Here is a 14,306-nt window from a genome sequence, read left to right as displayed (position 1 = left end):
CATTTTGTGTCTCTTTGAGATCTTTGTGCGTCTCTTAACAGCCCTTCTGCCACTTTATAGAGGTTTTACTTTGTGAATGTTGTCGGCCTGTGCCTGACAGGCTCTATCATCTGTACTCCATCCATACAAAGAGACAAGGGACACCTTCAGCTACACAATCAATCACTGTGAGAGATAATCAGACTGAAAATAGTTTTTGATCCCACCTGTCCCATGTCTCAGTGACTAACACCAGAGTGGACCCATGGAGACGTCTACAGCAATGACGTCACTCGAGCAAAGTCAAGCAGGTCAAGACACAAGAGTCAATGCTCTGATCTGAAATACTGCTAATTATCCTTCACTATGAGTCAACACAAGAGCAACTTGTGTTTTCCAAACAAGCTCGTGTCAGACTTCTTTTTGCTGATGTCACTCGTTTCATGTCACCCCCACACACAAACATTTGACAACCAAGAAACGACAACTTGTAGTTTATTCACACATTTGTTCTGTTTTACATTTGAAAATCTGCATATTCTGTACATTCAGTAGTTAACGGTGTGGACGACTTTCTGAAAGCCACATAAGACGATGCATGAAGTGTTTCCCTGACTGTGACGACCAAAGTGTGCTGAGGAACTGATTGGAAGAGGCGGTCACTGTACGACGGACTCATTCACGCACAAAATACAAAACTGTAAAATGGCCCCATATCAAACCCACACCCAGGTTGAGGAAGATGGACCATATGGAAGATGAAGCAGGACTGAAATGTAGTGAAGAATGGTCTGAGATGACAAAGTGAGGCAGGGAGGGGGGTGCATTGGGTATTTTGGGATAAAACATTAGCAAAACTGCTCCATCAAAACCCAGGAAAAATCTCAAAACTCACATTCTTAAATTAGTGGAAATTATGCTCCTGGTTTAGCTCAGAGCAGCAACAACACTTTGCTGAGCTAGAACTGAGAACTGTTTACTTCAGGGGCTCAACAAGAACAACTACAACTTTGTGGCTGACAAATTTGTTCAGAATCAGCACCAAAATGATTTGATACCAGTGTAGGCTTCCTGGTAACAACTGGAGCAACACAAGCTACGATTGTCGTGCTTGGTGCTGGCATTGGCACATATAAATATATACAGAGACGCCAAGAGTTGGTTCACTGACACGCACCTGCTCAAAACTACCCCTCTGGATTCACATTGGTGGACAGAATACAGACAAAAACGTGCTCGATGATGATCCTTATCAAATGATTAGGTCTCAATAACTCTCATATGGTTTGCACGGGGGAAACACAATAGAGGTAAACTTAGGAAAATTAAATGTGTGCAGCCTTTCAAACCTGAGGTGAAAACTTAATATCACATCCAAAACTGATGACCAACTAATTTGTGATCTGTGTCAGAAAGTAGGGTTTCATTATAGAATCATCTGTTCACATTGTGTTTTCAAGATGCAGCAAAAAGCTAATTTCAGCCATGAAACACATATAGAAACATGGCGTGTAATAGATATACACATGCTAATGTGGCATCGATGTGTATTTTAATGGATGCTTTCAATTCTCTATTGGACAGTGTAATCAATGTCGGTTTTAGTTCATTGGATCACGGTTTTGGATTGAAGGTGTCCTGTGGAGTTTTTGACCTCTGCTGGCTGTTTCGTCTGTTTTGTACACACACACACACACACACGCACGCACGCACGCACGCACGCACGCACACACACGCATATTAGATATAAAGATGTTTCACACTATTCCACTGACTGACGGCTGCAGTAATGCTAAATAAACAGTAATGCACCAACGACTGCAAAAAAAAGAAAAATGCTATCTAGTAAAAACGGATGCAATTAATTCAGGGTATTTAAACTGTTTCTGTTCCATGTGGAGGTTTAATGTGGAAGGAAATACACTTGAACATTTCTTAGACTGCAATGTGTTGAAGTGACTTATATGAATGTAAACATTTGTGTGTTTGAGTTGTAAATTCCAAAGGGCACCTATAGATTAAACCAGATTTATCCAAAACTGCACTGGACACTGTATTCAGTCTTTAAAGAGCCTTTGATGGACGCAGCCCACAAAATTGGAGAGAGTGAAATACCAGTTAAAACAAATCCAAGCAACTCTCCTGAACCTCACTTTACATTTTCCAACCATTTTTGGTAACAGGAAAAAGTATTTGTCTCAGTTTACTTGAATACAAAATATCCTCATACAAAGAGCTGCTAAGTTAAAATTAAACATGAACAGGAAAGTGACATTTGTAAGATTGTGAAGATTTTAGGAAAACCAATTTTAGGTGCCAAGTACGTTCAGGATGCAATTTAAACACATGCAGAGACAAATAAAAACATATTCTTGTCTTGTGGGTATTTATTTAGACCCCTACAATTTATTTCTAAATGTCAAAATGAAAACTTCACAGTATAATTCACACGCAAAAAAGAAAGAGTCACACCAAACAGATCATAATATTAAATCCAAACTTTAAATACATTGAGAATACCAGAAATCATTGCTTAAATAAATTCTACAAAAATATCTGTTGTACATATTTACATAGACTGTAGTGATTGTGTGTCAGTGTTATCCAAAACAGACTATTAGCTGTTATTCTTGTTAAACCACACCTTCAGTGAGAACATGTGGTGCTTTCAGAACAGAAACGAATCACAGTGCACTCACTTCAAACTTCCAACCTTCCATAGAGTTTAGAAATGGAAAACGCAACTTGATTGGTGGTTGATCATTGCTCAACACTTAAGCTGTTTAACACAATTAATTCTATGCATTAGATTTGAGAATTCGGACTGCATTATATTCTTCCTGGTCATTCTTGTATATCAGAAGCAATGTGGAGCGAAGATTCAATCTAATCCTGTCTGATTTCATTACAGCACTATTTATCAACCTTGCGACCTTAATCTAAAACCTCAGCTTTCTTTTGATACTTAAAAATTCAGCTCCAAAGAATCAGCATGGAGCTGGAAGGACCATTTGTAGACTTTCACTTCAGCTGACGTTACATCTGATGTTATGCTGTCACTGTACAGAGTCAGCAGTTTAAACTCAAACCCACCTGCCGCAAATTTTAGCCAAATTTGACCCTAGAGCAGATGTGGATTTCCAAATTCTGGCACGTTGTGGCTGGTTGTTTGTTATAGAACGATGATTGATATAAGTGACCACATGGGGATCCAGCTTATTTCTTGTAACACTACTTTTCTATGTCGACATAACTAAATAGCTACGTTGAAATAAGATTCATCAATTGTTTCTGTGTGGGACATATCTGTCGACGGGCCCAACAGCTCTGTTTGCTTCATGAGTCATTGAAGTAACTGGAGAAGCTGGTAGTGATTGGAACCAGATTTAAAAACAAAAAACCCACCAGAATGTACCTTGTAGATGTTTTAAGTTACCTGTATGTAACTAGCTCACCACTTTGTGATTCTGAGCAATAAAATCTCCACTGCAACAGCTCGAGTTTAACATCCTATAGGGGGAAATAAATTAAAGTATATTCATTGAAAGTACACATTCGATGACAATCTGAGTCAACAAGGATAATATCGTGCACAGTAACATAAAAAGAATTCAAATGAGGTTTCGTATTCCCACAAAAACAATAATTGCTGCTCACACAAGCCAGCTCTACTTCCATCCTTCAGCAACCAGGAGTGACGTGGGAAACTATTTGTTGAAGTGTGTTGAACTGGACAAAAACAGGATCGACCTTCCTTCAGCAAGTAAGGAACAGACATGTTGATGGGTGATTGCATAGTCTTCATAACTGATAGCACAGAGGGTTTTCAGCCACTCTCTCCTCTTCTGTTGTATCCTCCTTCACACATTGTCAAACTTGTGTTTTAAATAGTCTTTCATAACCTTTGCAATTGGTAGATCCTCCAGGAACTTCAAGCTCTGAAGGCCGATGCAGTGACGGATTTTTATTCGACACAAGTCTTGCAGAGTCCTTGGTTGTCCTGAAAGAGGAATGGAAAGAGTCGTTATACAGAGGATCTCCACCAGAGGCACTTCACTCCGTCCAGGCCCATGTTAGCCAGTGTTTGCTTATTGTGTTAAGGTCAACATTGGTGTTTCTTTCCGTCAAACAGGAACCAGAAATTAGAGTGATGGAAAACCAAAGATAAGTATTACCAGTGTCACTATGTACAGTAATTTGTCCACTGGCAAGCACTGCGACACACCAGCTAAATCTTGTCTGTTAAGTATGTCTATGTCTAAGTATGCCATCCTGTTTTTCTGTACAGTCCTCAAGCTCCTCCCATATCTCTGCAGCGTAATGAATATGTTACATCCCGCTTCTGTCTGTAGCACCCCTCCCCTCGTCTGTATCCAGTTGAGAATTGAATGCTGCTGGGAACTCTTCTCAGCAGAGAACCCCCTGCTGCATTGTGCATGTGTGAAAGGCAAACTGTGGCGCAAGTCCTCCAAATCTCCAGAGATCCTCCGAAGGATTTCTGTAAACGGCTTATGAGAGAAAAAAAGCTGCTGTTACACATGCACTGCAACCGTGAACTTTTCTATGTATTGCCCAAAGGAGATGTATATGTGAAGATAAATGTCCAATTAGTTGAACCAGACATAAAATGGACTTAAGAATCAGTGCGATGTGTGATTGAGAAGATGTGGAAATATGTAAAGGGTGAATTCTAAGATACTTGACTGTCTCTATGGACTCAATATGCTGAAAAAGAAATTTCAATCCAATGCTTGCATAGTTAAATTCAGTGGGATTGCAGGACAAGTTTCAGCAGTGGACATTACAAAATCCCTACTACCTGCATAAACCAATGGTAGTGCAGTCAAATTTATAGGTAAGATTACAGAGACACTTTAAGATGAACAGCTAATAGTCAGAAAATATTGTGTATTTATTGATTAAAACCACAGTTTGAGGGATTGGTGCAGTGCTGTCAATCCCAAAATGTGATGTCACACCACAACAAGGATGACTACAACAAACTGCCAAAGAGTACAGGTGAAAATCTTTTAAATGGAACCTGGTTATAGATTTTTTGTTCAGCCTACAGACTTGTGTCTGTTCATGTAAGGTAAATCAATACCATCATTACTTCTGCTGACTTTACTCACCCCACTGTCACCTCCTGGATGAACTATACCCAAAACATCTTGGTTTGAAAAACAGGATGATAAGAAAGGCATTACAAAGGCTCTGCAAAATTCAGGTAATGAGGAGCCCCAGGTTGAGTGTTGTACAGCCTGTTCAGATTAAAGATTGTACAGTGAAAAGGGGTTAAAGATTATCACATATGACCTTCCTAATGAAACTCAATATTGTCTTTGTTCAGTTATGAAACTAACAGTCACATGAATAAAAGTTTGGTCTTCCCTTTGTAAACTTAAGAAAGTCCAGACCAAAGTACTTGGACAGTAACACATCTTGTTGTTTTTCAGGCTTTAAGTGCTGGAGAGCAGAACCCAAAAAAAAAAATTTAATCATCGATATACTTCGTCTGTACTGTATTTTGTAGTAAAAAGAAATAAATACAACCCCTGGAGCAAGAAACATTAAAAATGTTAATACACTGATACTTAATAAAAGATCACTAAAAAACAAAAAGTTTCAGCACCCTACTGCGTCAGTACCCCCCCTGCCAGCTGTTAAGCACGGGTGTGGAAATATTCTGCTTCAAGGTTGCGTGGCAGCGACTTATACAGGAAACACAGAGGAAAGAATGGATTCCATTAAATATCAGTGAATTCTAGATGCAAATGCCCTGCAGTCAGTCGAGACACTGAAACAGAGACAAGGCTGGCTTCTAACAAATGTCCATGATCCAAAGCAGACGTCAAAACCATCTGTTGCTACAGTTGAATGCAGAATTTTAGATATTTGGTGATTTCTGAAGGGAAAAATAATTCAATATAATAACCATTCTTTAGGTGGTGGAACTAGAGATTATTAGAAAAGCACAGGTATAGCTCATAACATTCAAGATGTTCAATTGTCCGGGTAAAGGACCATATGACAACCTGCCACTGCATTTCAGCCACTTGTCCACACGCAAACAGCCTTTTGACTAAAACAGATCCTGACAAAGTGCATATTTTCAAAAACGTGTGTGTACATGTAAAAGGATAATTTGGGAAACAATGATGCTTACTTTACACAGCTTACTGGATTTTTTTGGACCACAACATTCTTCCCGGCATGCTTGTTTGAGCAGTTGTAGTAATTTTTGTGTTCTCATTGTATTTTCTAACATGAAGGCTACGTGGACGTTTGTTTTAAACGGAGAAACAATACCAGTACAAAAAACTATCACGGGAGTGCAGACAAGGCATTAACTTGTAACTTAAAGGTTCAGTGCTCTAGTGAAAACATAACTAGGAGTAATTTATATATTCAATTTCTAGATCCCTTTCACCTAAATCTTACACACTGAACCTTTAACTCAGCCATCATACATTTCATTATTTACACCTCTGCCTTTACTGCTGTGTCTGTGGTGAAGTTGAATTACATTGAATGCGTTGTAATGTGGCCCTGTAATAGGGTTGAACAATATGTCAAAATGTTCCAATCAGCAAACTGTTGACTGACAATATACAGTACTTGTGCAAGTGTATGTGCGTGGGTGTGCATTGGCACAAACGCAGCACATAGTTTTGGATTGTTTTGGCTTTAAGTCGGACGGAAGCCCACACATTAAGACTTCATGAAGCTTTGCACGAGAACAGCTGTGCTAAGAGTTCAGCCGCTGAAAGGGCTGAGGGTGTCTGACATTCTGTGTGGGATGAGACTTTCATGTCATATGAGTTAATCTAGGGGGTGGAGGTGTAATCAATAACCCAACAGATATGTGATCTGGCTGATGGCTCAGAGTCTCTGAAAGGACTTCTGTGAATCAGTGCTCAGCTCTTTGATATCTTTGATATCAAACTTCAGGGGGCAGGAATGCAGCCATTGTTCCTTCCAAATCAGAATGCTTCAGGTAACGTGCTCTCCTGTTCTCTGACCTGGGATTGTTCTCTGACTGAACACTGGTCATTATAACCTTGTGTTGGCAAGCAGCCCTCTTTCACTCTTTACATTTCTCAACTTTTGCCTCCTCTCAGCTTACAATAAAAAAGATCTATCGCTTTTCTTACTAAACTTGGACTCTTTTTCTAAACCCCACCCACTTGAACAGATTTATTTTCACAGATAGGGACATTAACTTTTCACTGTGCTACGCTGCATTTGCTAACAGGCATGCAACACTGGCTTGTATCCATTCTTACAAATAAAGTGTGCACTTCAAAATGTAGCTATCGAGGCAACAATCTCAAATAAACCAATGCCACCTGTGAAATGTATTCTGACCCAGTTCCAGAGGCTATTATTTGAAGCACCAAATGAAAATGTGTTGACACAAATACTTCAATGGGCTACATGTGCACTTCTCTCTGATGGAAAGATACGCACCAGGCTAAAGTGTCTGGTTTTGACAGAAAGAGAGACAAAGTGGCTTCTTCCAAATGGAAGGAAGGAAGAGGAGAGAATAAGTAACAGAGGAATGAATGATGGTTTAATGTAATGTTATTGTTTTAGTTTTCTTCGTGTGTAGGTGCAGTGTTGTGAGACTTACTGGTGACCTCCTGCAGGAAGTCCAGACAGGGCCGGCTGATTCCTGACATGCTAACAGATACAGCTACAGGTGTCTGGCCGTCATAGTTCCTGGCGTTAGTATTAGCTCCATACGTGTAGAGCATCTGGGCACACAATACATCATCCCTGAGGGCTGACAGGTGCAGGGGAGTTTGGCCATCTTCAAGACGTCCCAGGTTTGTGTCCGCTCCCCTCTGCAGGAACATGCGGCAGTACGAGTGATTGCCTTTGATGACGGCATACCGCAGCAGGAAGCCATTCTGAATGTCAATGTTGGCACTGTGGTCCAAAAGGATCCGTACGCAACTGGAGCGCTCCCGGATAATGGCCAGCTGCAGCGGCGTGGTGCCTTTATCGCTCAGTGGGTCCACCTCGGCCCTGAACTCGAGGAGGAGGCGTACAAAAGAGTCTCGACCGTAGTGGGCGGCCACGTGCAGCGGCGTCCAGCCGTCGTTGCTTTTTGCATTTATAATGTCACTGCGAAACTCGGATTCCAGCATCAGTCTGGCGATGCGTGCTCTGCCATGCATAGCAGCATAGTGAAGTGCTGTGAAGCCACCTATGAAGTCCTTCACTGTGGGGTCAGCTGCACAGAGGAGAGAGAAAAAGAGAGGAAAGTCAAATACAGCAACTTTAAAGCACTAGCTAATGTGCACTAGCTCTATTATCACACTTACAGAATTCAGAAAATACACTAAAACCTTTAAACCTCCTTCTGACTGTTCAAATCAGTTTCAGATGGCCATAGATTGCATTTATTCAGAACGCGAGACAGAAGAAATTATGAGTGGATTTTATGTTTTTTTTCTTCAGAGGGAAATTTTATTTAAAAGAACAGTTTATCTGTGTTACTAATTGCAACTGGAGAGAGTTTCAGAAAAGTGGCCCAAGATTTCCTGACCACAAGAATTTTATTAAGAGATAGTGATCTGTGTTGAGACTGCAGCTTTTTATTCTCTGCCTCTGGATTATACATAGGAGACACGAAGAATGACAGATTACATAATAGTAAAATCTATTCATTACAAAATCACTCAAAATGGACAATTTTCAGTGGCTTCACAACAAAAACTGTTTTTCTATTTTGATTTACCAGCACTGGGGTCATGTGACCACTTGTTGGAAACATAACTGTGAGCTATCATGAGGCTTTGTTAATGTCAGTATGTTGATCAGTACTAGTAGCACAGGGAGGAAAAAGTCCAAGGTCTTCATTTTGGTTTTTATTATCAAATCATAAATCAGTCTCTTGTCAGTGAAGGACGAATATGAACGTTTTTCGACAGGCTGGACTACGACATTAAAACTTTTTTTCATCATGTTTAGGAACTTTTGACTTTCATGCAGAATAGCCAATTTTGAAATGAATATCACAAAAGACACACAAACATGTGTCATGTCAACAAAAGGATACTATTTTAGCTAGGACTTTCAACTTATACATAGGTGAATGAATGGCCGTCTTATCCAGTAAAGTAACGCCCTCTAGTGTTCACACAGGAAAACCTGACAAGGCATGATGCTCGAAGAGAAAGCCTCTGACCTCCATGCTCCAGAAAGACTCGGACACATCTCTCTTTTCCTTTGGCAGCGGAGAAGTGGAGCAGAGTCCAGCCGTTTGCGTCGCGGATCTTGGGTGAGTACCCTTGCTCCAGCATTCTCCTGACAGTGCAGACATCCCCAGCTGCCACTGCAGCCTGGATCTGGAGCTCCTCATGAAGCTCTGGGTTCCTTCTGCAGTGATGGTTCAGCATCCTGTCACATTTCGGAAGGGTAATGTTCATCTGTGCCTAACCGCTGTTAGGAAAAATCAGTGAATACATTCTGTATGCCGCAGGGAAGTGGCTGGGTTTGAGCAGTGTGTCTGATGTTTCTAACTCACCTGCCAATTGTATTGGATTTGGCTGCAACACTGTCTACCCCTGAAACTCCAAAAGTGTTTTGTGGACTCAAACACCTCATTTTTTGGTGAACTATCCCTTTAAAGCTGAGTTTCCAACACCGCAAATCCCAATTATTATAAACTAACCAATAGTGGTGGTACGGATACCTACAGTACATATTTACATCTGATTTAATCCAATGATTACATTTGTAGGTAGCGATTTTAATGATCAAAACATCACCACTTTCAATAAAGATGCCTTTTTTAAGATGGAAATACCTGCAGAGCTGATTCTAAGATTTAGATATATTGATATTTGGGCTGGTCTGGGCTTTAATGGATCTCTAATGGTACATATATTGATACTACACGGTGTTTAGTCAATCGCCATCTGCTGATACTGCACCACCTCCTTTACCAGAGCAAGGCTCCACAGTGCATGCTATTATGTGATCATTAAGATTGTGTGAATGTAAAAATATCAACATTGTTTATCACTGAGTTGATGCAATGCGGCTGACAAGAGCCCACTAATAATCATTAGTAGCAGGGTGCAAATCCATTCAGGTAACAGCTGCTCACGCTACAGTTTTCTGACCCAGCTTTGTGTCATCTCACCTTCCGTTCTCCTCTTAGGGGAGTTTAACATCCACATTGATAACACTGACTGCTACTTCAACTTCACACAACATGTCAACTTCCCCACTCGCAGCCTTGGTCACATCATGGATTTGGTCTGTTCTACTGGTCTCACAACACGTCGACCTCAATATCTCTGACCACCTGGCCATCACCGTGGACAATGACATCCCTATCCCCATCCCAAAAGATAAGCGCAATACACCCTTCATAAATCTCAAACCTATCTCCCCCACAACTCTTTCAGCCTCTCTTGTCAGTACTCCCCTCCCATGTTGTCTGATATTCCCTCTCCGATCTTGTCAACTACTACAATGACACACTCTCCTCCTGTCTTGATCAGCCGGCTCTCAGTAAAACCAAAACTGTCTCATTCACACACTCGGCTCCCTGGTATAACCAAATGAAATCCCAGCATGCGCCAGCATGAAATACTCTGCAAGAAAACTGGTCTAAGCTCACACCAACTACCTTCAACCATACAAAGATGCTCTTATCTCAGCCCGGTCCACCTACTACTCACACCTCATACTGAGGCTCTATTCTCCACAATAAACAAACTCCTCCAACCCAGGGACCTCCAACTCCAAATCCTTCACAGTGAACAAGTGCAACTCTTTCCTTTCATTTTTCCAAACAAAACAAACAACTTTTGTAAAGTGTCTTTGAGTATGTTGAAAATAAATAATGCTTAGAATTGCATGACAAGGTAAAAAACTGAGGATTCTGCCAAGATTAATGTTAAGGATATAAATCTGTCATAAATAAGACAATGTTACTAATACTTATCAAATTATGTTTTTGATGTATTCAAGTAACAAAATATGCATTGATGTGTTGAAAATGTACTTTTAGTCCCACTTTATCAAATATGATTGATAACATGGTCCAGCATGCTTGGGTAATCTGGGACGATCATTAAAGTTCTGTAAATGGGGAATATGCATTTAGGAACTTCCTGCAGCAAAAAACAAAGAGATGTAGTAAATGATCTGCAGTTGACTGACAGGAGTTAATGGTAAATACAGTCTGTCCCTGTCTGTTTCAACTGATTGTCTGGTTAGCTAACTAGCACATTACAGATTGCTGTCTAGGACAGAGATGATCCAAAAAGCACAGAAGAGTCTGTCCTGTGGTCTGCAGCCATTGGTTTCACCAAACATAGGAGGAGTCGAATTGGTAATATTCCGCTTGTCATGCATAAAGCAAGGTGATTTAGGCTTTTCTTAAAAGCCTAATATAAGTGTCCCAGATTACAAAGCGACCTGTCCCAGATGATCAAATTCAGGCAGAATTTTCTTTTTTGGCATAGAGAAACTAAAAGCTGGGTCATGTCTCCATTGATATCTCAATTCCTTCTCCTGGTGTGGTTAGAAAACCTCTTAAGGGTTACAGAAATCTTTAACATGTTGATCAACTGTGTAAAACAAATATATGGAATAAGTCACAGAAGTCAAGATTGCATACAATATCCCAGATTACCAGAGTTCACCCCTATGTGTAAGTAGTGTCATGTTTACGAAGGTTAGACAGTCTACGGGCTGACAAAACGTACGACAGCATCCACACTTAACATGTTTATCCTCCCCAATGACGTAGTAAGAAAGTGTAAAAGTGATGTCACAAACAGACAATGATAATGAGAATAGCGCTGCACTGAAACAATCATGTGGCTAGAATAGAGTTAGAGCCACATCAGGTTAGGTTGATGCACATATTGTAGGAGGAGCAGAAGCACACGTGTTAATGTCCAGAGGTGGACGACTCCACATCCATGCAGAGACTGAACATAATGATTCATGTTTTCTGCTGCAGGTTTCCACCTCTGAATAATTATACCCACTGCTGCTCCAGGATCAGGACAGACGCTTATTGAAGGTCCGGTCTTTGTCACACTCTCTGTCGGAGTCTGTTTCCTCCTCTGACCTGCGCTCACTTTACACTTGAACAATAAACTCCATCACTGATCACAAGTTAATAGAACAAGTAGAGGACTGACATTTACTTTGTGTTTGTTTGATTTGCTCTAGAGTTGAGGAGACATATGTTAAAACCTGGACACAACACGAGACGTGACGCACAAAGTCAGGACATGAGTGTTAAAGTGAGAGGAACGATCCGGAGTCATGATCCGACTCGATTAATAACTATTTTAGAATATAGGACTAGATGGTGAATATCCCATGTTATTATCAGTTAGTGTGTGACACACACTGTGTTTTAACTTCTTTGTTGCAGAAGAAGCGACGCCCCTTTTATCCAGGAACATGAATATGAATTCAGCAGTTTTTATAAAGATCAGTTTTAAGTGTGAGGATTAGAAAACATCAGAGGAGCAGAGTCACTTGTTGACCTGTGGAGTAATACACCTCAGTGCAGTGGAGCTGAATTAATTTCTATTGTGATATATATCAAGATCGACTGATATGAAAAAAATTGTGATAAGATTTTTTTCTATTTCGCCCAGCCCTAACCCAGATGTAGACACTCAATGCAGTGTGAACCTAAACATGTGCAGATAAGCTGTCCAACGATATTTTGGAGATAATGCAGTCCTTAAACAAAAGGCTCTTGAGGACACAGCGGCAGAGTTTCTACATGATTTTGTTCCACACAGCCCAAATTTAAGCCTGACTAAATGATAAACTCAGCTACCTTCTCTTGTTGGGAGAAATGACTTCTTTTCATTCAAAAACCTACAATAGATGGATGGTATGAAAAAGAGAAATAAAGAGAGAACGCACCTTTTGACCAGCTGGTAAGATGGACTTCTCTTAGTCATATCGGAGCTGCACCTGTAATGATACAGCTGCACAGTGAGGGAGCCTGAGAGGGATTTCAGGAGGCACCTCTGTCTTCACGTGTTATTTCTGCAACACACAAAAACACTGACACTGTTAGTCATGCAGCAACGATATCCCATGGTAAGGTATGCTCAACACTGACAGAGAACACCGTGCACATGTTGTGACTGTACAACCACTAATACTAGTAATAAGATCAGCAATGATGGGAAATGACTGGAATGGGAAATGACACGTATGTTGCAAATACACAACTTGCTAACTGAAGCTGGTTTTCATTTTGAATGAAGACAGATGTCTGAAGACAGATGTCTAAAACCGTGCAAAGAGACAGGAAGGTGATGTGGACATCCGCTCATCACACCCGACACTGTACTTACCTTCACCCATGAGCCGGTGGAGGAACAGCAGTGGACAATGGAATGGCTTTATTTGCTAACATCACCAACAATGCAAAGCACGAACAAGTGATCTACGTCGACAGCTGGCCAAACCCAAGACCTGCACATGTGCACGCGAAGACAACTCTTGACACAAACCACAGGACGTGCAGTTAATGTGACACAGGAGCTCTCGTTGCGAGGCTGTTATTGTCCGGGCTGGAAGCTAACGCCAGCAAGCTAACCAAACTCACTAGCGCTAGCTCGCTAGCTAGTGTTGACTTTTTGTCACGGCACAGCCGGTCACACATGGACCTCGGCACACTGCGTGGGCGACGGTCCACTTCGCTGCGCACATGGACTTGGAGGGCAAACAGCAACTTTTGCACGAGTGTTAAAAACAAAAGATTTACTTGACAGACGCCGAGCCGACGCTTCACTCGGCCAATCCGCTTCCAGAGGAGAGGAAGAGTCAGAGCTGCATACTGGCGTCCTCCGAGCTGTGGTGCAGCACCGAGCAGCGGTGTTATCCCCTGACACATGTGCGTGTGTCCGCAGCCGCGATCTTCACCATCGTCTCTCTGTGGAACGACCAGCTTTGACAACAAAGTGTCTCTGTGTGAACCCCGGTGACCCAGCAGCAAAAACACCTAGCCTTCCGACTGCAACCTTTCACAATAAAAGCACGAAGGTACACTTCATGCTTTGCAAAAAGGAAATAAGGAAGGATACTCGAAATGTTGCTGCTGATCCAAACTTTAGGTGCACTATCTATATATATTAGGGTCATTGAAGACCAGAATTGCACCTGTCTACGTTCCTATTACACTATTAAAGGTTCAGTGTGTAGAATTTAGTGAGATCTAGAGGTGAGGTTTCATGTTGCAGCTGAATACTCCTCATCTCACCCTCCCCTTCCCAGAGAACCTGTGGTGAACTTCAGTTGTCATGAAAACTCAAAAGGTT

At 41.2% G+C, this 14,306-nt stretch overlaps 1 protein-coding gene across 3 annotated transcripts; it reads right to left on the bottom strand.

The window, feature by feature from the left end:
* Nucleotides 1-2,348: 2,348 nt before the first annotated feature.
* On the bottom strand, nucleotides 2,349-14,004 carry asb7 (ankyrin repeat and SOCS box containing 7). Of its 3 annotated transcripts, none has more exons than XM_069528221.1 (5): nucleotides 13,754-14,004; nucleotides 12,901-13,026; nucleotides 9,176-9,429; nucleotides 7,613-8,218; nucleotides 2,349-3,979 (listed from the first exon to the last, which is right to left on the bottom strand). In XM_069528221.1, exons 3-5 carry the CDS (start codon nucleotides 9,414-9,416, stop codon nucleotides 3,840-3,842), a joined length of 987 nt encoding a protein of 328 aa, XP_069384322.1. In that variant the 5' UTR covers nucleotides 9,417-9,429; nucleotides 12,901-13,026; nucleotides 13,754-14,004; the 3' UTR covers nucleotides 2,349-3,839. The 3 variants fall into 3 exon arrangements, with proteins under 3 accessions (XP_069384322.1, XP_019935858.1, XP_019935859.1); XM_020080299.2 differs by having other exon boundaries at nucleotides 9,176-9,387; XM_020080300.2 differs by lacking the exon at nucleotides 13,754-14,004 and adding an exon at nucleotides 13,341-13,478 and having other exon boundaries at nucleotides 9,176-9,387.
* Nucleotides 14,005-14,306: the final 302 nt, after the last annotated feature.

Source organism: Paralichthys olivaceus, chromosome 1, assembly GCF_024713975.1.
Source record: "Paralichthys olivaceus isolate ysfri-2021 chromosome 1, ASM2471397v2, whole genome shotgun sequence".
Lineage (NCBI taxonomy): Eukaryota > Metazoa > Chordata > Actinopteri > Pleuronectiformes > Paralichthyidae > Paralichthys > Paralichthys olivaceus.
Note: the sequence above shows the minus strand (reverse complement) of the source record. Positions and strands in the feature narration are given on the sequence as shown.

Excerpts from the sequence above, each read along its gene's own strand:
- asb7 (XM_020080299.2), bottom strand. The coding sequence starts at position 12,938 with ATGACTAAGAGAAGTCCATCTTACCAGCTGGTCAAAAG. Across the intron at positions 9,388-12,900 it reads TCTTACCAGCTGGTCAAAAG|GATGCTGAACCATCACTGCA; the intron begins GTGCGTTCTCTC and ends GAAATGTGACAG. Across the intron at positions 8,219-9,175 it reads AGTCTTTCTGGAGCATGGAG|CTGACCCCACAGTGAAGGAC; the intron begins GTCAGAGGCTTT and ends TCCTCTGTGCAG.